The sequence below is a fragment of the Neophocaena asiaeorientalis genome, unplaced genomic scaffold, assembly GCF_003031525.2.
Source record: "Neophocaena asiaeorientalis asiaeorientalis breed wild unplaced genomic scaffold, Neophocaena_asiaeorientalis_V1.1 scaffold388, whole genome shotgun sequence".
Classification (NCBI taxonomy): Eukaryota; Metazoa; Chordata; class Mammalia; order Artiodactyla; family Phocoenidae; genus Neophocaena; species Neophocaena asiaeorientalis.
In genome coordinates, this window is record NW_020172738.1 from 616,036 (window position 1) to 640,906 (window position 24,871).

The following is a 24,871-nucleotide window of genomic DNA, read 5'->3' on the forward strand; positions in this document are numbered from 1 at the left end:
GGAAACCTGGCCTCGGCAGCTCTCGGGCCCTCCTGACACCCCAGGACCTTCCTTCCTTGCTCATCTAATGCCAACACAGCAACCTGCCTCCCGAGTCCCTTCAGTCACTTGGACTCAACTGGTTGCAATTACAAGAGGTCAGAAACAACCCAAACGCGTGTGAACAGGGGACTAAAAATTAATAGGGGACTAAATATTAAAGGGGTACTGTGCAGCTTAAAAAAAATGAAAGGAGAAGAAACTCTACTAATACAGAAAGATCGCCAAGAGAGACTGAAAACGTTGAGGTGCAGAACAGTGTGTGGACTTGATAGGCTGCCTCCTGTGTGAGTGAGGAAATAAGGCTCATATCTGCCTCAAGGAAGTCATACCTAAGAAAACGCTGTTACCTGGGGCAGTGTGGTGGCAGGGGAGGGGACACTGGAAGCTGGGCAGATGGAGAAAGAGTGGGACAGAAACCTCTTTCTCTCTTACACACAAACACACACTCACGCACATGCATTTTTTAAAAAAAATTGGATGAGAGATTGTATTACATATTCAAAAAAATCAACCAACCAACCAAAAATCCCTTGGTTCAAAACTTATAGCTGCTTATGAAAGGATATTCTAAGAGGTGAAACCTGAGTACACTTTACTTTAGAAACAGCACGTGTGCGTGTGTGTGTGTGTGTGTAACAGATCCTGTGATGTCTTCTTAGTTGCCTCCTACTGGATGCAGACAGGTTTGGCCACCCACTAGTACCTCTCCTGTTCCAGCCTAGAAATCCAACAACACCTTAGCAGTTCGCATCGCCATTTTAATCCCCAAATCTCAGGGTTGGAAGGGGCTTTAAAGGTCACTGCATCTACTGCTCTGGCCCAGTGCTTCAGACTTAAATTTGTCTGAAATTTTGAGACAGAAATTCTCATTAACCTGATTTTGGAATGATTTCTTCCATTTAATTTTAATGGAACATTCTAGAAGCTTTGGTTTTAACTGACCTGTCTTAAAATTGCTACAATTGATTGGGTATCTGGCAATTGGTCCAGAATGAATTAATACTGACGAAGGAATATGCTCAGCCCAGCCAAACAGCAGTTTTCTCCTGCTGCTGGCTAACAGATTCTCCTCCACGATGGTGGCAGGCTGACAGTAACTCACAGCCCTCACTACACAGAGAATAACCGCAGGCAAGCACACTGAGAGGGAAACTGGATGGAGCTGGCGTGGGGGAACTCTGGCTGGGAAGAAACTGATGTTATCTCAAAAGCCCACTGGTATTTTTGTAACTGACATGCATGACCATGCAGCTCAATGATCAATGCTATTGAGAATTTCAATGATTTCCATCTAAGGAGTTGAAGACCCAACACAAAGAGAACTTAGTGGGGTGATCATCTTTTTAAAGGGCCTTTCAAAAGGGCAGACCCCACTGAGGGGCCGCAAGAAGCTAGCAAAGAATAAGAGTGCATCTGATCATAAGACACAGAAAAGCAGGCGTAACTGAGGTGTGCTATTTGAGTCCCCTTAGGGACGCTGTGCTGTGACAGAGTCTGCACAACGGAGGACACCTCTAATAACAAAGAAGTGGTTAGGAAGGATTTGCTGCTTCCTTCTTCCCCTTTGATGCCATCTCTGTCCCCACAGATCAACTGGATCACAAAAGTCAACCAGCAGGGAGACTAGAAAGCCAGGGGTGCGGGAAGGTAGAGTCAGAGAATCTTCTGACTGTGGGAGAATTATCTGTCTTATCTGGAGTAAGAGAGATGGCAGGCAAATATCTGGACTCAGCCCTTTCTGCTGTTTAGTGATGTAAAGAAGAGAATCTTTAGGATTAATCATCACCGTACACAGGCCACCTACGTTCTGGAGAACTCCTGCACTGTGCTGGGGCTGGGCCAGAACAAACCCTCCCGGTGGCAGGTAAGCTGAAGGGCTCTACAGCACCTTCCCACTAAGATACGTAATATTGATTCTAATTCTGTTGCCACAGATCTCTTCATAGTCAGAAATCTCTAAGAAGTCAGAATCATTCTGAGGTTTATTTGTAAAATGGAAATGGGGAGGGACAGAGTAACAGAGCCAGGAGAATCCAGCTGAGTTTTTCCAAAAAGAGTCTGATATAAAGAAAAACAAAGAGCAATGAGGGTGGGCAACAGGCTCCTGACAATGACAGGCTGAAGCAGGCGGGTGGCAGCTGGCGGCTCAGGTCCAGCCTTTCTAAAAAAAAAAAGTGGGTTGAGAAGAGCTTGGTGCCAAATTTAGCCTGAGGAATGTGTTCACCTCAAACCAGCTGGGAACTAATCCTCAGTTATGTCCCTCACCCCAGGCTGCAGGGCACAGAGAGATTAGGAGAAAGAGAGAAGGTAGACAGGAAGTGGCAGAGGCCACAAGCAATTTTTCTTTCTTTTTTTTTTCTTTTTAAAAGATGGGCTTCTCTTCTTTTAAAAGCAAACTAAAATTTAGACAATCTAGACTGAGCTCTGGAAAGCTAGACCCTCCAAGCGCCTAGCAATGTGCAGACTATTGGGAAGATTTTTGGGTTTGGGTTTGTTCAATGGTTTTCAATGATATAACAGATCGTTTAGAAGGAAATGACAACATCTTTACATCACGGTCTTCAGGGAATCATTCTCTGGCTATCCAGCTGTCCGGCCCAGGCCAGCTCTGGCTTCCTCCTCTCTCCCTCCCTGCAAAGCAAACAAAATTGCAAACCCCCTAGGTTTACTAGGGCAAACTTCAATCTCTCATCTCTACCGAGTGACCACACCAAGTTCATTCTCCATCAAGAGAGATCACTGCTTCTGTGCATGTCAGCCTAGACATGCAGGGACCCAGAATCTATCCCACCCCATAACCGCCCCAAACCAGCAGCTAACTGGGACTTCTACTGAAGCCATGGTTAAAAGGGCAACGTTTATTTGTAATGGTAATAGAGGTCAAATGACATACTCCTAAAATATTAGCAGCCACATGTAACGTCACAAAACATCAGATAAATTGAGGAAAAGTATTTGTGGTTCAAGAATTATTTAAATAGCAGTTTTTAATTTCTTCATAGATAGTGATCTACTTGGAAGGGAGCAGAGGGAGGGAGGACAAGAAGGCTAAAGTTTGGGGCCTCTAAAACGGCAGCTCAAACCACCACAAGCTGGGTATGCGCATCTCCTTGGAACACCCCTTTTACCACTTACAAGGTTAAATCAATAAAGGTGAAATATGAAGTCTTTCTCAAGTCTGTTAGGACAATGAAGTGAGTTGGGTTTTTTTGTTTAGACTCTAATACTCCTCTCATTCTCCCAAGTCTGTGCTTCAAGGAGAACACCTAACCCATGAATGCTCCCTTCAATCTGCCCTATAAAAAAGATATTGGGCGGGGGGCAACAAAAAGAACAAAGAGACTACAAAACAGCAATTATGCAACTTACGCAACTGTATGGTGACTTTTCAAAGCAATTCAAAGATCTTTTCCTGGGGAGTTTAGTGTTAGCTGAGGGGAGAGGGAATGATTTTACGTCTTCCATTCTGTCTATTCCAGTTTCATTTTAAAGCTTTTTTTTTATGGAACCTAAGATGCTGTTGAATTTTAAAGGCACCACCATCAAGAGGTAAATGCTGCCAATTAAACTACGACAAAAACCCTTCTTATCACATTCACTGTAAGCATGCAATTTCAGGGACATTAAAAGCAGAAGAAAAGGAACCTTAGAAGTAACTATGGTGGCGCTGTTACAACACGCCCACTAGAGCACCAGAGGCCTCTGGGAATGTAACTGGTTTGAGTATCTGCTGCTTTCCAGCCTACACATCAATGTATCAGCATTAGAGCTGATACATGGTTTTCATCCATCTCAGAATTCTATATTGACTATCCAGAGAAACTCTTTAAATTGCAATTTTGAAAATCTAATGTTATCATCTAGAAGCTGAATTTATAATAAAGGAATTAAACTATTGAAAAAACAGATATGAGTGGCATGAGTGTATAGGAATTCTGGGACTGTTTATTACTCAGACCCCTGGCCACCCGCTTCTGTCCCTCACAGTGTCATGCCATCTCTTTAGCCCATTTGAGGAATGTAGGTCTCCTTTTCCTGAAAAAGCCTCCCTTCCTTCCCGGGAGAGGGGAGTTCTGAAGCAGCTACTACAGCTGACATGTTCTTTTCCGTTTTAGAAATTCTCCATTTCTTAGGGATGGGTTTGGGGCGGGGACAGTTACTGTCCAGGAATGTGCTCTCGGGTCTGGCACGTGGAGATACCATCCTTTTATCCATTCCTCTCATCCAGAATAAATTTACCCAATTCAACTCCTTCTGCTAAAGATACAGACATGGACTTGGAACTCCCTTAACTGAAATACAAATATTCTTAAAGTGAATGCTTCAGTTGACCCAGACTTCGATATCCCAGGGTCTCTCTCTGCCAGCAAACACGTGGTGGTCTAGCCACAATACAACCTGGAACCGTGCCTCCTACATAGCCCTGACATCTACCCCCAGTTCACTTTAACCGCTGAAACTCAGAAGTTCCATGACTTGTTTCCTCACAACTGACAAATACCACCAGCAAACGAGACATACCTCTCACCTAACCCATACTGTGGCCTGTGGAACTGTCCTATTAGTCACAGGACACTGTCAGACGGCTTAAAAATGGCCATGTCCGGGCAAAAGAAAATGGATCTCTGGGCCATTTCTAATCATGGAATGTTGGCATCCAAAGACACCAGAGACATGTCAGTCCGTGGAAACTCATTTTCCAAATCAGAAAACAGAAGCGTAGCGAGGCTCATCGACCTGCCCAGGGCTTCACCAGGAGACATGTGACCCAGGCAGGATAAGTCAGTGGCTTTGGATTCAGCGGTTTCCTCTGAGACTGTGGCATCAGTCCATGAGGAGGGGCTGAAGCAGGCTCAATGCTGGCAGAGGCAAGCCTGGGGACAAGTGGGGAGAGGGCATCCCCTTGGGAAGAGGGTCCTACGGTTGAGAGGTATGTCACAAGGTTACAGAGAAGGTAGACAAGGCCCTACCCTGAGTGTGAGAGACAGAGGGGGAGCGTCCGATCAGCGGCCGCTGCTGTTCACCAGGCCATGAAACTCCTCCCAGGCCCTGGCAAACCAGAGACAAAAAACACAATAGTACATTCAGATCAAAGGCTTTTTAACAAAGAGAGAACAGACAAGATAAACCCACACCCCATTTCAGGTACCTCAAGGTCAAGTGGAGCCCACCGATACCTGGAAGCACAGCAGTGAGGTTCCCCTCCTAGACTTTCCTCTCAGCTTAGCGGGGTGGCCGGCACCTTTCAGGGGCAGCTGGCACTCCTCCTGGCTCGTCTCCTGGCTAAGTCTGGCCCTCACTACTCCCTAGAGGATTTGCACGTTCTTCTAGCCACTCCTTCAACAAGTCTACAGGGGAGACCAGTGAGGTCAGAGCTAAGCTCACCCACCATGGGAGACACCTCCAATTCACTGAGGCGAAGGGCAGCCGTGCTTTCTGCCTTGGGGACGTGAGGACAGGTGGCAGAAACGATCTTTCTTCATCAGGCCTCACCCTGACGGTAAAGGCAGGTACCCAACAGCATCACAATGTCCAAAGACGCAATGAGGAAATTACACCACTTTATCTGCTTTCGTATTTCCAACCTTCTGACCCTTCTAAACTCAGACCCAAATTCTTATCAGGTTACATGTTTCTGATAATACCCAAGTAACTATTATCTTAAAATTAAGTTGTATTATGTCACAGCAGCTCAAAATTTCCAAGGGCCAATGCTCAACACAACTTTAATGCTTATTAACTTAATTTAGAAATTGGAGTTAGAAAGGGATAAGAAATGTGACTGAGGGTAGAGTCTCTTGGAATGATGCTCCACAAAGACCAGGGCCTTGGTGACTGCTGGCCAAAAACCAGGAGAAAGCTAGATCCCCTGTGTATCTGGAAGCCCTAACGCACCTCAAGTTTTCTGAGAGGAGCTTATGTCCTTCCTGTTTGCCTTAACCATTTTTCAGCCACTTAGGGACAAAGTGTCAGGTCACTTCCCTGGGAATTATATATAAAATGGGTAATTTGGTGCCTTTAAATCTAAAACTCCTTACTGTCAATTATTCCATTCTTGTTTAAAGGGGTGATATACCCATGGTGACAACATATAGGGTTTAATGTGCTAAATTATTAGCTCACTGCAGGTTTAATATTATGGCCACTAAAATATGTTTTATCAGTAGGTCTCCTACAGATAGCTTTTCTTTTTTTAAATAGGAAGGGATTAAATACAGAGACCTGGCACAACAAATTCATTCTTCCAGGCAATATTCACACCAGTTTCATTAGTATTTAGTATTAATACTAATATTAGTATCTTGTAAACAGCAGCATTTATAAGTTAATGATGTATCTATCTCTCGGAATAAGAGACTGATCTGCAGTTAATGGTTTCTTCAGAGAGAGTATTGCCAAAATACTGATACAGGTATGTTAACTGAAGGAAAATGGAAGAGCACCCAATAAGCATGCCAGTCTTTATCAATTCACAAACTCAGTTTCCACAGAAAGACATCTGCTTCACAGCTCCTTCTGGAGAGATGGTAACGTGATGAACTTTGAGAGTCCACGAGTGATGTCAGTAGGTCATTTCACTCTTCACAAATGGAGATAAGGAGAAAGCAAACTCTGACGCTTGGGCAACGACCCTCTCTTGCTCTAAAGGTGAGATTTAAATTCTATTTAAGCAATTTAGGTGTCAACAAGAAATTACATGGTTGTGTTGAAGCTTCACCTCATTTATCCTTTTGTTTCCAGAAAGCCCCACACTAGTCCAAACAGAAGTTCTGTGTCAAGAACCTTCAGAAATATGGATGTCAGAGTCCCCTCTAATCCAGTTTAGTATTAAACTGCCCTCCCATTTTCTTCAGCAGTATTTTCTTCATATGTAAAAACTTCAACATGAAGAATGTGGGCAAAGAAGTTTCCTCATATGGATTCAGTGGAGATAAAATAGCTGGTCATAGTCACTGGTACAATCGCTGGTTCTCACAGGCCAATGCTTGACTAAGAGGCAAATCAAACGCCTAAAACTAGGTGCGAATGTTCTAGCTATTTTCCATCTGGCATCCCAGGCATATTAGTAATATTAAAACTTGTTTCTTTTAAAGGTAAAGAAAGAACAAGTTAAATGTTAAAACTGTCATGTAAATTGAGTTTCTTAAAAAAATATTCTTTTTTAAATTACCGTGAGATTAATATAGCCTACAGGGCATTCTAAACACATTCAAATGACAGGATAACAATGAGTCCTTTAAAGACCACCTTTTGCCAGCTCACTTACCAGAAAGCAAACTCTGAGAGCAGAGATCTCATTTCTGTGTAACTCTGTACTTGCCCCTACTCTGGCCCAAATCTCAGTTCACAGCCTTGCACTCAGCTGGCCCTCATACTCATGGACGAACTTGGCTTCCTGCTAGTCTGGGCTTTACCTTGAACATCAGCGTGGGGGAACATTTCACAAATGCAAAGTCCAGCAATTATGCTGGTATGACCCAGTGCCACCTGGCTATGATTTAGCCATGGCAAGAGAAGGGATGGTTGGTTCTTGCCTACGAAGTTCAATGTTTAAATACAATGAAATCTAGATGTGGTGAAGTCCCCGTGATTCGACCCATTTCTCCTCTAGAATAAATGAATAAAGAGAAGTCACCTACCCTCAGCTCTCTCTGCAGAGGGGCCTGGTCAGTCTTCCCAACACTGTGGCCCACTGAGTGCAGCTGGCCCTGTCTTCCCTCTCCCATTCCAGGCCAGAGGCACGAAGGGACTCAAGAGACTACTCCAAAGAGGCATTTCCTCACAAGAGGCACTGCTGCTCTATATGGCTCTGTGCCCCAAGTCTTATCCTGTGGTCCCGTGCTTCTGGGCTGCCAGTCTGGTTGTGTTATGAGATTGTCCTCAAAGTGGCAGATACAGTGAATCACTTGATGCCTGCAAGGACCCAAATCTCTGAAATCTCAGCTATGACTGGCCTCATTAGAAAGAGCCACACCCCTGAGCTAACACTCAATTGAACCAGTTCCACAGTGGGACCCACGCACCCTTAAGGGGCTAACTGTTGGCAATAAGCAAGGGTACGAGGCAGCAGGCAGCATCCCCTCTGCAGCAAAGCAGCTCGTCACGCCCCGTGCGCAGCATCAGCCTCTCGGGAGTGCAGCAGGAAAAGGCCACAAGCAGTGATCAGGGGAAGCCTGGGAAAACCAGATAGTTGAAAAAGGACACTGGAGACTGGACTGAAACAGAGCAAGGTGGAGGTACGCTTGACTGAGAAATCTAAGCCACCCCTAAAAACATTCCCCTCACCATTTCCAGGAGCCCTAATCTCCCGAGTAGCTGGGAGAGAACTGCGGCTCTTTCTTCCTCATTTCCCTGGAATTCTCAAGTCCAAGCAGCTCCAGTTCCTTGGCTCAAACAGAGCCACACCTGTGGGAGAGCCACAAGGAGCAGAACAAAGCAGAACAGTTCCGGTTTCTGCTCAGTTGTGGCAAGGATCACAGGGGTCTCACGGTCAGTTTGGTGCTTTCTCATCAACTCTTACTTTGGAAGGTGACATCAAGCTCATCCCCTGGACCAGTTACATTAGCTGAAATTAAGGTCAATACATGTAACATTATAGTGGAAGGCAAGAGGGAAAGGGCCATAGAAGGTAATTCTTGGACAAACACTGAAAACAGAGAGAATAGGCATTTCCATACATCAACAAATCTCCATCTTCTAGGTCCTTCAACCAATTTGGGGTACGTAATAGAAAAAAGCAACGACACGAACACCTCCAGGATGCTGAGCCCAGGGCGCTTTAGTCCCAGTGTGTGTTCTGTGGGATCCCAGGCCACGTGGAGCCCGATGGTCAGTGAGGATGGTATAGCTCAGGGCGCTGCTGCCATAATGGAAGCGCACAGCCACTCTGGCAAACTCCACGTTACGCCCACAGCCACCTTCACAGGCGCGATCAGGCAACCTGGCCTAGTGCGGGCAAGTGTTTCATTTCTGGTTTTGGTGGTAGCTCCTCAGAAAGCCTAAAGTAACGTAAGGCTTGCTGAAATTCTACATGCAGGTTAGGGGCCTGAAGGCCGAGCTGTAGCACATACACGCCAAGCCACAAAGCACATGAGGGGCTGGTATGTGCTATGTATGGTCAGATGCCCTAAGGAGCACACTCAAGCAGGACAAAGACATCTCCCCACACCAGGTCCTGATGCACAACAACCCTGGGGACTGGGAGGAAGGGAAGGGCTAGAACCTTGAGACCGTGCAAGCAGGGCGAGCTCAAAGAGGAAGATGATCTGGCTCTAAGGGGAGAGCAGAAGGGAGAAGGCTGGCAAAGAGCTTGTGGCTTGGGCGGCTTTAGCACAGTGAGAAAACCCCATTAACACAAAGCAAGGAAGCTCTATACGTACAGCCGCACACAGACGGAAGCAGGGCTTTACCTCCAAGCAAGAGATTTCTTTGAAGTAAGACAAACAAAGTCAGCAAAGCAAAGGCCAAGGATCCCCCTTTCCAACCGTACGGACTTTCAAGCTGAATTCTAAGTCAGAAATCACTCTGTTCTGGTCATCGGCATGACTAGATGGAAACTAAAATTCAAATACCAAAAAAATGGGGCCTCATTTTGAGAGCTAGATATCACCTCATTATGTCGGACCTCAGCAGAACTGGAACAAAATACCATGTGACGTTATACAATGGGCTTATGGAAATGAGGCTGCATTCCCCGGATGGCCCTCCACGGAGAAGTCTGTGCCATTCCTTAATATGGTGACAGTCAGTCTGAAAGGCCACTTCTTTGATGCACCATAAAGAGCGAGAGCATGAGACAAGCTAGTTTAGCACCATTTATTAAGTGATCTCAGCTGTTGTTGTAGCTGCTGCGTGTCAGCCTGTTCTTAAAACATAAAATGCTCTTCCGATTCCTCTTGTCCGGGACAGAAGGGTCTTCCAGGTAGCACGCCAACAGAACAAGAGACTCCGATGATGCCAGCTTCAATGATGGTGCCATCCAGAGAGGGAGAGGGTCATGGCACATTCAACCGCGGCTTCCAGAGGTTTTGAAAAAGGAGCCTTTGGGGGCCCAGCCTGCCTGGCATTCTAGTGAAAGTGCAAAATGTTGGCACATTGGGAGAGAAAGAGAGGGAGACGCGAGGGAAAAGTAGCATCTATGTATCAAGGAGGGCTTTCTGGTCCCTGTAGCTGCAGGGCTGGAGTACTAGGCAGACCTCTGGATAAAGCAGCAAGCAGCAGACTAAGGCAATAAGCCTAAAGGCTCTCCTAGACTCTAAGGACTTGTACGTGTTTCTACAAAAGTCAGGAAGAACTGCTTCAGGGTATTAGAGAGGGAGAACAGTGGAGAGGGGAGAGCTGAAAAATACCTCTTTCCCTTTCCTATCCAGGTGAAAAGGTTGCTTCTGGGGGGGATGGGGGTGGGGAGCATTTGGGAACCTTGAATGTAAGAGTCCTAGAAAAGGTAGGTGTGGGTCTCTCCAGCCTAGGCTGAGTCTGGCTGGAGGGGAGAAACTACCTGTATTCCAGAACAAAGAATAGGAAAAATCTGCCTAGAGAAAAACAATGCTGACCCGGGACTGCCGAGGCAAGCAATCAGGGTCATGGCTAGCTAATAACTGTTGGTGGCTACAATGAGCCACACCCAGCCATGTGATACAGACCACCTCCTATGGCAGCATTCCCAATTAAAAACTGGCGCTTAGCTAGTTTAAGCCAGTTCCACCCACAATACGATCTGTAAATTCAGGGGAAAAAGATTCCCAAATGGTCTGCCTGCTGAACACCATGGCTGGGCTCATTACTAGTAATGTTTTTAATAAGCAGGATGATGATATTATTACTAATGATGACGATGAGAGCAATAATACTTGGCCCTGTAAGAGCATTCTCCATCTGAGGACCTTCAATTACAAAGATTAAATCAGCCTCGAACAACCCTGTTGGGTAAAGCGTTATTATCCCCCATTTTACCGATGGGAAAACTGAAGCAGAGTGGCAGAGAGACTTTTCAAAGGCACACACTGATATTAGAGTCAAAGGAGAGAACTAAACCTCCAAGTCCTGACTCCTAGTTGGCTCGCTCTCCCTCCAGTTGTGAGAAAAATCTAACAGCCACTCCCCACAACATTTTCATAATCACCTGGATTTATTTATGACATTCAATCACTGAAGGAGCAACCCTAGCCAGTGATTCTCATTTGTGGACGTCCAGCTCCACTTCCTTGAGTCTTAGGTGGACTGCAAAGCTAATTTCCCCTTTGCATCCATGGTCCCCTTACATTCTACTCCCACAAACACGCTGCTCTGCTTCCTCTACGAGTTCAGCTCTACACACAAGGAAGTGGAGTCATCACTCCTGATACGAAGTCGATTTCCCAGGACAAAGAAAACAGACTGAAGCTAACAGGTTAAAAAGACATGCAAAAGTGGAGTGAGGGGCAGACAGGGAGGAGGGCCTTACTGTTCAGTGAAATTATCTTAAAAACAGCAAGAAAAAGAAGAGCACTTTGTCTTTCATTCTACGACAGTGGTTAGTGCATGAAAGACAAGACAGCCTGTGTGAATAAAGCAAGCCCAGGCAGTGCAACTGGGATTCTGCGGAAGGGCTCTCTCTCATAAAAAGCACCCCATGGTGTAGGTGGACAGGGAACCTTGCCAGCAAAGAACTGCTACAAGTGGCCAGAAGCACTAGGGGAAGACTGGTCTGTCCCTTCTCCTGAAGTCAGTCTCTGTACGACCACATTCCTCTGGGCCCAACTAAGGACCTACTTTTGCTAGACTTAGGGACACGCCCCCCGCAAGCCCCCACAACACATACTTGATGCTGTCGGTGTGGGTTTTGTACTCCATAATGGTGTTGGGAGGTAGGTTAAGCACTCGCCGAAGCGTATCCCGGATGCGGGCTGTGGTGGCTTGGTCGCTGGCAGTCTTATTCCATATTGAAATAATGTCCTCCTACAGGAGGAACGACAGAAGGAATCATCAAAGCAAATCAGAAGCAGTGAGAAGAGTAAAGGCAACATGAGGAGCAGACCTGCCCGTGGGGTGGCTTACCTGAAACCGGACAGAGACCACAGCCCCACAGATCTCCTCCCCAACCATGAACTGTTCCCCCAACATGGCCAGGATGAGATTCTCCCAGCAACGGGATGCCAAGCCCTTCCGCAGCCGAATAATCCACTTGCCACCATTTTTATTTGCATCATCCTGTGAAAAGAGAGAAAGCATTTAAAGTTAAAATATGGTTTCACGGGCTTCCCTGGTGGCGCAGTAGTTGAGAGTCCACCTGCCGATGCAGGGGACAACAGCTCTTTTGCTTTAGGGCCAACGATCCCTTGATCACTAAGAAGTCTTGTTGCTTCCCAATTACTCAACTCTATAGGAAAAAATGGCCAAACGGACCCTTTAAAAATAATCCTCTCTTGGGAATTCCCTGGCGGTACAGTGGTTAGGGCTTGGCACTTTCACTGCCGGGGTCCCAGTTTTGATCCCTGGTGGGGTAACTAAGATCCCGCAAGCTGCGGTGTAGCCAAAATGATAATATATGCCAAAATGATAATAATCATCATCATCCTCTTTTTTCAGAACTACATCAAAATGAAATGATGTCAGATTTCAAACAGATTTCCTTACTTCATTCGCCAGAAGTTTATCAAGAGTTACCATGTCCCAAATACAGACATGAAGCCACAGTCTCTACCTAGATCCAGTCTAGTGAAGAAGATAGACAAGAAAATTAATTCCAGCAGTACAGTTTGACAAGTACTGCTGTAACAGAGATACGCACAGGAAGTTCAGAAAGAACATGACAGAAACACTCAAGAACAGGAAACCATTTAAGCCGGGTCTTGAGGGACACAGGAGTTAGCCAGGTAAAGCACGTGAAGGGCTCTGCCAGCATTGGGAAGAACACGGCAGTGTGCAAACTCTGATTGTGAGACAGAGATGGAAAGAGGAAGGTCTAGCTACAGTGAAGGGAGGATTTAGAGATGATGGGTGACAAGTCCTGAAAGGTAATTAGGTGCAAGATCATGTGTGCGATGGAGAGCTGCATAAGATTTTTAACTGGGGTATGTGTGGGTGATCCCGTTTGTCTTCTAGAAAAACACTCTGGCATCAGAATAGAGAAGATGGGTTACAGCAAAGAGATCATAGAGCTCAGCTCTGGGTCTCCAGTTGCTGCCCATAAGCTTATTTTTACTCACTTTAATCATATGTACCCTATGGTAATATATTACACACACACAAAACCAGTTCTACGGGAAGAGTAATTTTTAAAAATCCTTTAATGTTGTTATAATACCATTTTAGTGATAAAACAATCTTTGAAAACCATCCACACAGACAAACAATGGAATCAGTGCCTTTTCCTAGAGGTCCCATTTCCAAGGGACCAAATAGTGACGCAGCTTTCAGAGAAGACTTTAAAATACTTCTTTAGAATTAAAATAAATTTTTAAAAATTTGGCAGCACCGTAAGGCATGCAGGATCTTTGTTGCCCGACCAGGGATCGAACCTGCACCCCCTGCAGTGGAAACGCACAGTCTTAACCACTGGACTGCCAGGGAAGTCCCGAGAAAACTATAAAATACTTTCAATTTTGACATGGCTTTAAAAAAAAATTTTTAAATTAAAAAAAAACCAAACCAAACAAACAAAAAACCCCCAAAACAAAACACTTGCTCAGAAAAGCAGTCTGAGGCTTTCAGTCCTCACCTCCCACATGGGTTTAATTCCTTCTTTGAAGAGATGGAAGTCACTGTGGCCTGTCAGGTCCCCGGGACGTACCATGTGGCTGTAAAACCTCCAGAACTGCTCCACCTGCAGTGAGAAGACAGCAGAGTGAAAAGATGTTTCTTATGCTTCTTTGAATGAATGTGAGATTTATTTAAGAGAAGAGCATAAACACGGAAGACACTCTGCTAGAGGCTCTAATTTCTGGAGGTTAGGTTTTCATTTGGGGGACTGTGTGGGAAGGAAGGCATGTTAGAGGAAAGCATACTGTATATTTTGATAAAAGAATAACGTAATATTGTTGATATAAAAATAAACTCTTTAGGTGAGAAATGCCAGCCTCAGCTAGGAGCCTTAGGTGGTCAATGTCAATACATACTCTCCTGCAGAAATCACAGGATAATCATCACACGGTGTAAGAGGACCTTGTTTTTACACAATTAAAACCACTTAAGTCTTGAGAGAGATTAAATGCCACATAACCTCAGCCTGAATGCATTTCTTTAGAACCAAATCACTTAAAAAAAAATACAGTATTATTAACTGTGTGAGTTAACTAGTCATTGTGCTGTACATTACACACTCATGACTTATATTTATAACTGCACTTTTTTTTTTTTTTTTTGCGGTACGAGGGCCTCTCACTGCTGTGGCCTCTCCCGCTGCGGAGCACGGGCTCTAGGCGCGCAGGCTCAGCGGCCAAGGCCCACGGGCCCAGTGCACGTGGGATCCTCCCGGACCGGGGCACGAACCCGTGTCCCCTGCATCGGCAGGCGGACTCCCAACCACTGCGCCACCAGGGAAGCCCAAACTGCACTTCTTGATCGAAGATGTTTACCGTCAAATATAGCATTAGCTACAATGAAATACATTTTATTTGTTTAGTTACTGAGCATTAAGTGACAGAATCAACCACATGCACTACTCCATACCATGGTGCCCTTGCTAAGGCCAGGACGGTCCAAAAACCAAGCAGGACTTAGCCTCTCACTTAGGGTTTAAGTCCCTTTTCTTAGCTAGAAATTTTCTCTCTGCTCCTCCTTCACAGTCCTGTTAGAAAATTAGACGTGTTTCTCTATAAAACGCATGCTTATTTATATTCAGCATGCCATTTCTGTTTCTCTCACTAGTGATCTGATAGGAGAGATTACTTCCCTATTCCTCTGCAATTCATGGAGAATAGCTACGAAGTACTGGCCAGTGAAGTGCACACTTTAGGAGGAAAGAGAAAATGTGGAACAGTCTGAAGAAACAGTTGGTATTTGTCAAGACACTGCTGGCTCTAAATTAAACATGAAGCAAGACTCCATAATGCGCAGCTGAAAATGGGTACCAAGCAGACAGAGACTCAGGTCATACTCCCAGATATGGATAGCAACTGAGGAGAAACAGACCTCAGACTGTGTAAAATGGCTGTGCCTTCCATTCCTCTAGAGAGCAGGAACGCGGGAAATGTCTTACAAAGAAATTAGGAATGAATGCCATCTGTAGGACCTCAATGCAGTGTTTCATCTCAGCCACTGCCATGCTTACACGCAGTGATTTGGGACAGTGAGTGGTCATATGCATACAATAAGCAATAATCTTTTCCCACCCTAACACAGTGCAAAGAAATGAAGTATGCCTACTAGAAACCATGGCTCATTGTGAATCAGGACTTGAGGGGGTGGTGGGGACAAAGTACACCAACCATTCCCAATCCTCCAATTGAGCATTGCTTTATTAACTGTTTGGTCTCCAGCAATCTTAAAGCCATCCTATATAATCTTATAGCCAGAATCCTATATCCAAACCATAGGAGAGATGAAATAGTAAGCAGATCGAGAAATAGTATTAAACTTTTATCTTTTTTCCTTCTCTTAAGGCAATTTTCATTTTTGGAGCTCCCAACTGAAACCAAAAAATAAACATTTAGACTCAGAATATGAAGTGCAGAAAAGACCTCAGAAATCATCTCAACTACCTTCTTCATTTTATAATTGAGGAAACGGTTTCAGAACTTGCCCTAGCCCACAAAGTCAAGCAGTAGAACAGATGGCACTTGTGATCCCCACGTCCAATGCTCTTTCCATTTCAAGACACGGCTTTCGTAGTTACCTTAACTTCAAGAACTTTTTCAATGCTGTCAAACACTAGGATTGAGGACAAACGGGAAATACTGCTTTGGCATCATTGGTTTTACGACGTAATTATTTCTTTGTGAGGAATTTAATGTTGTGAGGCATTTCCCAATGCCTTGAATTACATGACACCGGTGAGCATAAAGAAGCATTAACCCAAGATGATGCTGATGACAAACTGTTCAACTCAGCATATACGCCCAAAGAAAAGAAACAAAAACCCTCCTTGAGCAAGTTGGGTAAATTCATATATACCTTTTTTAAGAGGGAAAGAAAAATGCTAGAAATAGTTATAATTATGCTAAAATAACTGAACAAATTCCTGAACGAAAACTTACTCCCCAGTTCAGTTTCTGCTCTGATCCTCTGAGCGCTTAACCAGTTGTTTCCAACATAATGGCTGCCATTTAACCTGTAATGTCTAGCAAGCCATCAAAATTTCTGTGGATTCAGGGATGTTAAGGACTACATGGATATTTTTAAGTTTAATTCTACTGTTCTCTCTGCCAAGAATTCCTTCCTCTTCTTATCACATGTTCAAATTCTTTAAATTCAATCTCAAACCCATCTCCTCCCAAAGAGGCTTTCTCCAAGCTGAAATTAATTCCTTCCCTCTGCACTCCAAGAGCACTCTAGCCATGGCTTTCTTACAGCACTTCCCTCTGCCTCCCTGTACTGGAAATTCCTGGGCATGTCTTATTTCCCTAAGGGCAAGGTTTTTTATTCATTTTAGAACCCTACTAGTGCCTTGAATTCATTCAACATTTCTTGAACCAAATATGTACCAGTGCACAAGCTATTTTTAATAATTCAAAAGCCTAAATTTACTGGTGGTAAGAGAGCACAGGCCAACTAAAACAAGATCTTTGCTTTTGGCTGAAATTATATCAACTCAGCATAGTAATCAGATGATCTGATTATCAGTTATATATGCATATCTGATTAATAATAAACAGACAAATATAGCTTCTTCTAGTAAACAAACATTTTAAAAAACTGGAGCCTCTTGGCATGCATTTTGGTATATGGAAGAGTAAAAGAGTATAGGCTTTGGAAAGTGGTTTTTACAGCCTACCCAACTTGAGTTTCAATACTGGTTCCTTCACTTAAGTAAATTATCACAGGCTTGAGACTTCAGATCAGATACTTAACCAAGCCTCATTTTTCTTATTTGTAAAATACGGATAACATCACTGACCTCATAGGGCTATCATAACGATCGAAGGAAATCACACAAAGTGCCTATTATTGTGTCCTTCCTCTTCACTAATTTATTGTAAAATTTATTTTCTATTATAGTTTTCTTTTCCAGTGTCTGCATTTTAAACAGGACAAATACCTCAATAATTTCAAGAAAATAACAAATCCTACATTTGATTCGGCCCAGAGATCGACTGTACTGCACCTACAAAATATATAATAACCTTCACTGAACAAGACTGGTTTTAGTTGCAGATAGCTTCTCAGGGTGCGCAACTCTAGCTACCTGTGAGGGAGATAAGACAGAGTGTGGGCTCTCTGTACTGACAGTACCCACAAAACATAGACTTCCTTTTCTTTCTGAACACAGAAAAAAGATGCTACTTTATGCATAATCACTAACATATCTGGAACCCTAATGGGAGATTATTAAACACAAAAACTCTAATTTTATTCTCAACTTTATTGTCAAGCTTCATGAGAACAGACACCACGTACTATAAAATTTTGTATCCCTCATGACACTTTGCGCACAGTAAGGACTCAATAAATATCTACTTAAACAAGCCTGTATTTCTGTATTGTCCCCTTCTGACCAGTTCCACAATTCACATACTTGTTGATACTGACGTATGTGACCTATGGACGTGTAATGAGAAATCTAAGAACGAGCCAATCTGACTTCAGAGACTCAGGTCAGTCAACTAAGGAAACCAGAATCCTAGGTATGCTACCAGGAGGGTATATATACACAACGATGTAAACACAGGCACGAATGTACTACCAAGGCTCGCTACATTAAACCACCCAGTACTCACAGAGGCAAAGGTGCCAATCTGTTTGATATTCTGTTCGTAGCTCTGTGAGCTGGTGGGACGGCCAGGGGTTCTCCTGGAGTACCAGAAAGTGTAGTTATACTGCAGGGGGTGCTCTGCTGGCCCAGGGACAACAGCCTGTGAATTAAAGAACGTGTGTTAATCTGGGCATTTTTCACATGCTCTGACACTGAGAAAACATTTTACAGTGTCACCCCTTACCGCCTCCACACTTAAAAAGGATACACCCTCAATTACCTGCAGTGGGCTCAAGATTCTGCTGACACAGTAAGTTAGTGGTTAACTGACTATAAGTTCCTGTTAACATTTTCTCTGTTCTTAATGCTTTTGTAACTTTCTAATTCCTATCATAGATATTTATGTTTGTATCTTATCTCAACATATACCCAGGCCAAGTCGGCCTCCTCTATGACACCCTATCGCTTACTGGCTAATGACGCTGGGCAAGTTGCTTAACCAGTCTGTGCCTCAGCTGCTTATCTGCAAAGTGGGGAAAATAATAACCACCACCTCATGGGGCTGCTGAGAGGATCAAATTAATTAACAGATGTAAAGTGCTATGCACCATGCCTGGCACAGAGTAAGTACTCAATAAATGACAGCTACTAGTACCACTGGTACTGTTAAGTGTAAACTCCTTCAACCACAGTCTCATTCACCTTTGTGTCCTCTTAGCACCTAAAATGCCTGCATCTGGAAGGTACTCAATGTGGTGGGATAAATCAGCTCACACTATTACTAACAGTCAAAAATTCTAAGTGATGCGCAGGATTTGAAATACTGAGCAGCAGCTTCTGAAGCAATTAACATCCTTGTTAAACTCCAGGGTTTATCTCCCCTACCTCAGGCTAGGAGAATGTTGGAAAGCAAGGCAGCATCTCAAGATCGTGTGGCAAGGGAAAAGTTCTAAGTCCCAAAATGAACTCCAGTGATTCAACAACCTTTTTTGAGAACAAAATCAGATATTACAAAACAGGATGCCATCAAGTTAATCTGCATCTTCCAGATTTCCCAAGATAACCAAGTCTCAAGTCCAAAGGCAACCACATCTATGCAGCACAAAACTCACCTTCCTCTTGCTGCTGCTCTGACTCCTGTCTCGTTCCGTTTTTTCCTTCTCACCATCTTTCTGTGTGCTGTTTTCTTCATTCTGATCGTGGTCCCCACTGTCGTCATCTTTCAATCTAAATGGAAAGGCAAAACAACATTACCCCATGACTGAGCTGATTCCTACTTATCTAACAAAGCCACCAGGTCAAATGAACTACCAGGAAACCAACCCCAAGTCACTCAAAGATACAGGCAATGAGGTGCACATGAGATGAGAGACGGCAAAGAATGCAGAATGGCAATTAGGAGGATTAAACAAAAATGAAACTGCCCGTCAGCTAACTTGTGAATTCCAGAAAGCTCCACATTCTAGTTTTCTAAAAGGCTGCGCAAAGAAGCGAGAGGTAAACGGTGAAAGGGATTGTTTTCTTTGCCAAAAATAGTCAATAATGAGAAGAATTTCTGGATTAAATAACTGCTTTGGCATTTCAAATGAAGTTAAAAAACTTACTTTTCTTTCTCGCCACTTCTTCTAACCATCTTTCCTACCCCTCCCCATTGCTACTGCTTTAGTTTAGGCCTTCTTCCCCTGTCATATCAATTACATTGCCACCAGCATGTTCCTTCTAAATGCAAATCTAATCATTTAACTTCCATGCTTAAAACTCTCAACTGTCCCTTGCCCTTTGATGTCCACCATGCAGGATAAAGTACAATGAAATATAAGATCCTCTAGAATCTGACTCCTGTCAACTGGCATCCTCGTTCCCTCCTCCCACCTCCCCAAGCAACCTATATTCCCACATCTGTGTTATTTGCAAACACTACCCCCTCAGCCTAAGGTACCATTCCTCCCACATCTGTTTTTCCTACTAGAGGGGCCCTTAGAAGTGTCTTATTAATCTTTGTATCTTCAGCATCTAGGACAAGAAGATGCTGCCCTAACATGTAGCACCAGAAGATGCTGAATTGATGTTAAATGAAAAGAAAAAGAAAAAGAAAAGAAAGGAACATCTTCTTGCCTTTTAAGTCAAATGTACTTTAGGTGCCACCCTTTCAGAAGCAGTGAAACCACCCCCAGTATTGTGTAGTGGTTTGCTATGATTTCAAATCCACTTATTTATGACTTAAATGAAGATATTTTAATCCACCTGCTTATGACAAAGACAAAAAAAAGGTGTTTTTAGAAGTAAAGTTGTTTTGATAAAAGAATGAAGTGTGTTAGGATGTCATCTCATCTGCCGTCATTGTTAAGCGCTAGCAGCTCACTTGCCAGAGCGGCACTGCTGGGGCCTTATCAACAGGAACAAATAAAGAAGGAACTACGGTGAGGGGACACTTAGACTATAAATACTGAGAGCTGTGTGAGGAATATCCAAGCGTCTCTGTCTGGGCAAAGCTATCCTTTGCTGATCCTGCTCTCTGAGGATCTCAAGCCACTCGCTCCTGGTTGGCAGTGATGTTAAACCCTGCAGCAGTCTCAGGAAGAGAAGGGACATTAGTTCCTGCTGTGGTCGAGGTGACTCCTTTAGCAGTGGTGACAAACCACGTAGCGGCCCCACAGAGATCAGCCTGCCCGTCAACACCAGTGCTGGAGTTTCCTAGCGATGTGCTCCAGCAACAAGTGACTTTTATTTTTGAGCTGGCAGCTGGACTTCAGCTGCTGGTTGGCAAAGCCATCTCATCCAGTACCAATTCATATAAAGGTACAACTGAACTAAATTTGGACTTTATACATCTTCCCTTGCGTGGAACAACAGTGTGACTAACCTATCATTGGTTTGGAGTATGGTATGTTATTTCTTTATTAGCTTAATAAGGGACATCTGCATGCTACTGGCTTATGAAATTACTGTAATTCCCACAATGAATCTGTGGTAAATAAACTATTGGCAAAGAAAACCTGTCTCTGAGCATAATTTGCCACCCCCCAAAACACAATACTAAGGCTGTCAGTGAACCTAAAGTTCACTAGATCCAGACAAAAAGATAAATGGAAGGTGAATTCACAAAGATAGTAAGAATGCCGTTTAGTCTAGAGCTGGACCATTAACTTCCAGATCTTTTCCGAAATCACTTTTCCGGCCGTATCCAGTCAAATGGAATCTGGCAATTCTCAGGGAAGGTACTAGAAGTGGTCAAATTGTAACTCAGATACAGGAATACCTCAGAGATATTGTGGGTTTGGTTCCGCAATAAAGCAAATATCACAATAAACTGAGTCATGCAAATTATTTGGTTTCTCAGTGCATAAAAGTTATGTTTTCACTGTACTGTAGTCTATTAAGAGGGCAATAGCATTATGTCTTTAAAAAGTATGTATCTTAATTTAAAAATATTGTGAAAAAATGCCAACCATCACTAATTACACAGGGTTGCAATAAACCTTCCATTTGTAAAAAAAAAAAAAAAGAAAAAGAAAATAAGCGGTATTTGCAAAGTGCTGTAAAATGAGAGGTATGCCTGTATTACCTTATAGATGCAGAAACATGCTGCCAAGTTTTTTGCACTGTTTTTCTTTTTGCCCATGAATCCCCAGTGCCTACCACATAAAAAGTGCTCAAATGTTAAAATGGATGGGCTAGGCATGGGCTGGGGTGCCTGCTCTGCCCACTTCACAGCCCTAGCTGTAGGATATACTCCCGAGATCGTGCACGGTGCCATGACCGTCCCCAACCCCACCCTGGCCAAGACATGACTGTGAAGGAAGGGCACCCGACTAAAGGGTGGCCCAGCCTGGCCAATAAGCGATGCCTCAGGGGCTTGCTCAAAATTATGAGCCAATTCCTCCCTCGGCTTTTCATCCAGGAGATGAAAGATCATATGGATTCAGGAACTAGGGCAGTCATATGAGTCTCATACAAGAAAAGCCATAAGGGAATAAAGACAACAAGCAAGAGCACAGAAAGTCAGTAGGGGCAAAGGGAATGAGCAGATGAGCAGAGAGTGGAAAGGAGAATGGTTCTGTCTGTGATGCTGCCATCTCTTTGGCTTGGTTCACCCTCCCTGGACTCCTGGGAGACCTAATGGTGCTTACAATGCCCCTTCCCCTTCATTAAACTTGAGCTGGTCTGGTTTCCTTTTCAAGAGGAACCTGTCTAGCATGCAACTCCCACAACATTTACAAGCATACTGTGTGTTTAAGAATACCTATGGAGGGCTTCCCTGGTGGCACAGTGGTTAATAAGAGTTCGCCTGCCCATGCAGGTGACATGGGTTCGAGCCCTGGTCCGGGAAGATCCCACATGCCGCGGAGCAGCTGGGCCCGTGCGCCACAACTACTGAGCCTGCGCTCTAGAGCCCGCAGGTCACAACTACTGAGCCCATGTGCCACAACTACTGAGCCTGCGTGCCTGGAGCCCGTGCTCTGCAGCAAGAGAAGCTGCCGCCATGGGGAGCCCGCGCACCGCAACAGGGAGTAGCCCCCGCTCAGCAATGAAGACCCAACACAGCCAAAAATAAAATAAAACAAAAAATAAGAATACCTATGGAATACCTGACACACAGTCTGACCTCAGCATGGTGCAACCAACTCCTTTCCCTCCAGTGGTCAGCCTACTTGCAGTCCTCGACCTCAGCCCTCTGTTGTGTTCATCACCTGGTCTCTGCTCAGAGAGCTCCTCTTCCCCTACTTAACTTGTCCTTCAGGATTCAGACTAAGGACACTTTCTCTCTTTTTAAAAAATATTTATTTATTTATATTTTGGCTGCATTTGGTCTTCGTTGCTACCCACAGGCTTTCTCTAGTTGCAGCGAGCGGGGGCTACTCTTCGTTGCGGCGCGTGGGCTTCTCATTGCGGTGGCTTCTCTTGTTGCGGAGCACGAGCTCTAGGCGCACGGGCTTCAGTAGTTGTGGCACACGGGCTCAGTAGTTGTGGCTCACAGGCTCTAGAGCGCAGGCTCAGTAGTTGTGGGGCATGGGCTTAGTTGCTCCGTGGCATGTGGGACCTTCTAGGACCAGGGCTCGAACCTGTGTCCCCTGCACTGGCAGGCAGATTCTTAACCACTGAGCCACCAGGGAAGTCCAGGACCACTTTCTCTTGAAAATATTTTCTGATCTCTCTCTAGGCTGAGTTGGGATTCCCTCCTCTGAACATCCTCAAATAAACGTTTGTACTTGTCCCAGCTGTACCGTCACGGCTGGTTTTTTGTCTCCTGATTACGAACATTTCATGAGTTTTTTTAAAATTGCTCAGGCCCAAGACAGCTCCTAATTCTCTTCTTTAGGGCATACCACAGGGACTCACATCATTTCTTTCTCAGTTCCCAACTCCCCACTATATCCTTTGGGGTCCTTTCCCTTCAATCCTGGTTAAAGAGGGGCACAGTCACCCCAGCATCTTACATTTTTCTAGCCCCAAGCGAAGCATATAAATGCCTTTCTTTTTAGTGCTTTTGCTGCTAACCACTAGGAAACAGAAAAATAACAAAAATAATTATGCCAGAGAAGAAACAATGCTACTGTGATCCCTGGACCCCACCTCCCGACTCCCTTCTAAGATAGTAAATGGAAACCCTAATGGACCTTCATCTTATGCTATCATTTCTTGAGGGTGGAGCTAAGCAACCACTCTGCTCTCACAGCCTACACTTAAGGCAAGGCATTTGCACCCTGTCTTCTGGAGGCTACTCTTAACAGCCTGAAGCTGGATGTGAAGCAAAGATACAATCCAGAGAGAAAAATCAGTACTCAATACACTTAGGCAGGCAATTAGCATCTGAAGCTGTCCAGGCTGAGTGGCACCTAATTAGCTCACAAGCTTCTGCCCAGGTATGTCCTCATACTCTAACTAGACGATTCACTGCAGGTAGGAACTTGGTCTAATTCATCCTTACATGTCTAGCATCAGGCAGTGGCAGAAAGCAAACACGTTTAATGAATGGATTTCTAAGATCAAAGCAATACGAGGCAGACTAGGATGAATGTCGAATAAGTGGTTCGGACAATAATTAAGAATGGGCCAAGGCTAAGAAAAAAAGAATAGGGACAAAATCAAATATGGCATCTAGATTTGAAAACCAAGCTCAACACCGTAGGGACTTAAGTATAGTGAAAGCATCTTAGGCTTTTACATATGAATAGGATCAATGGCAATGGCAGCTAATGACTTGATGGAGGGGTGGGGTGGCGGCCATTAGTTTAGGTCCATAGAAGGCCACACAGAAAAGGAGACTAGAGCTCCTCTTTAATCTGAGCCTGTCAGATTAGACTACAGTACTCAACTCCAGGCACTGGACTTTTAGGACTCTGGCAAACTGGAACATGTCCTTAGAAGCCATGTGGTGAAGAATGCAGAGACCAAATATGCAGCCGTGGTCTAAAAACTGCACACTTTTTTGCATGAAAAACAAAGACAACAAAAACAAAACTAAGGGCTGGAGTGCTGTCTTCAATTGCTAATTTCGAATGAAAGACAGCTTTGTTTTTTTCCTGCATAGCTAGAAGACAGATGTTCAGTATAATGAATAGTTAACAATTAGAACTAATTAAAAATGGCCCAGGTTAATTTTTGTCAAGATGTGCTTGAACAAATGTTAAACAACAAACCTGGTTTCGAATCTCACCATATGGCCCTTCCCGTTGTTGTGGGCAAGTTATTTAATCTCAGAGTCTCATTTTCCTTATCTGTAAAAGGAGGTAACATGACCCCCTTACAGGGTTGTTAGAATTAGCAGAAATAATACGTGAAAAATAGCCAAATGCCCGTGGAAGCCATTACTGCCACGCTTAAATTAGCTCACTGCAAACCTCCAAACGATCTGGGTAGGGCTGGGCCAGATTACGCATGAAGTGCCTCCTTAAAATGAAATTTTGATTTCTTCAGTTCGGCGGAGAAAGGGGTATAGGGTTGGCAGAAAGCTCCACTGAGGCAGGACTTAGATCTGAAGCTAGGAGTCGCAGGGTT

At 44.2% G+C, this 24,871-nt stretch overlaps 1 protein-coding gene across 3 annotated transcripts in view; it reads right to left on the minus strand.

Moving 5' to 3' along the window:
* The window catches only part of EIF4E2 (eukaryotic translation initiation factor 4E family member 2), a 27,423-nt gene that overhangs the window by 1,167 nt on the left and 1,385 nt on the right, over positions 1-24,871 (minus strand). The window contains exons 2-7 of one of the 3 annotated variants that reach the window (XM_024740530.1): positions 18,985-19,099; positions 17,898-18,032; positions 13,742-13,846; positions 12,079-12,231; positions 11,843-11,979; positions 5,013-5,091 (exon numbers count right to left, since the gene is read on the minus strand). In XM_024740530.1, the coding sequence (XP_024596298.1) occupies positions 5,046-5,091; positions 11,843-11,979; positions 12,079-12,231; positions 13,742-13,846; positions 17,898-18,032; positions 18,985-19,099 (691 nt within the window). In that variant the 3' untranslated portion in view covers positions 5,013-5,045. Of the gene's footprint in view, positions 1-5,012; positions 5,092-9,843; positions 10,111-11,842; positions 11,980-12,078; positions 12,232-13,741; positions 13,847-17,897; positions 18,033-18,984; positions 19,100-24,871 lie in introns of those variants that run through there. The other 2 variants (XM_024740529.1, XM_024740531.1) reach the window with 2 other exon arrangements.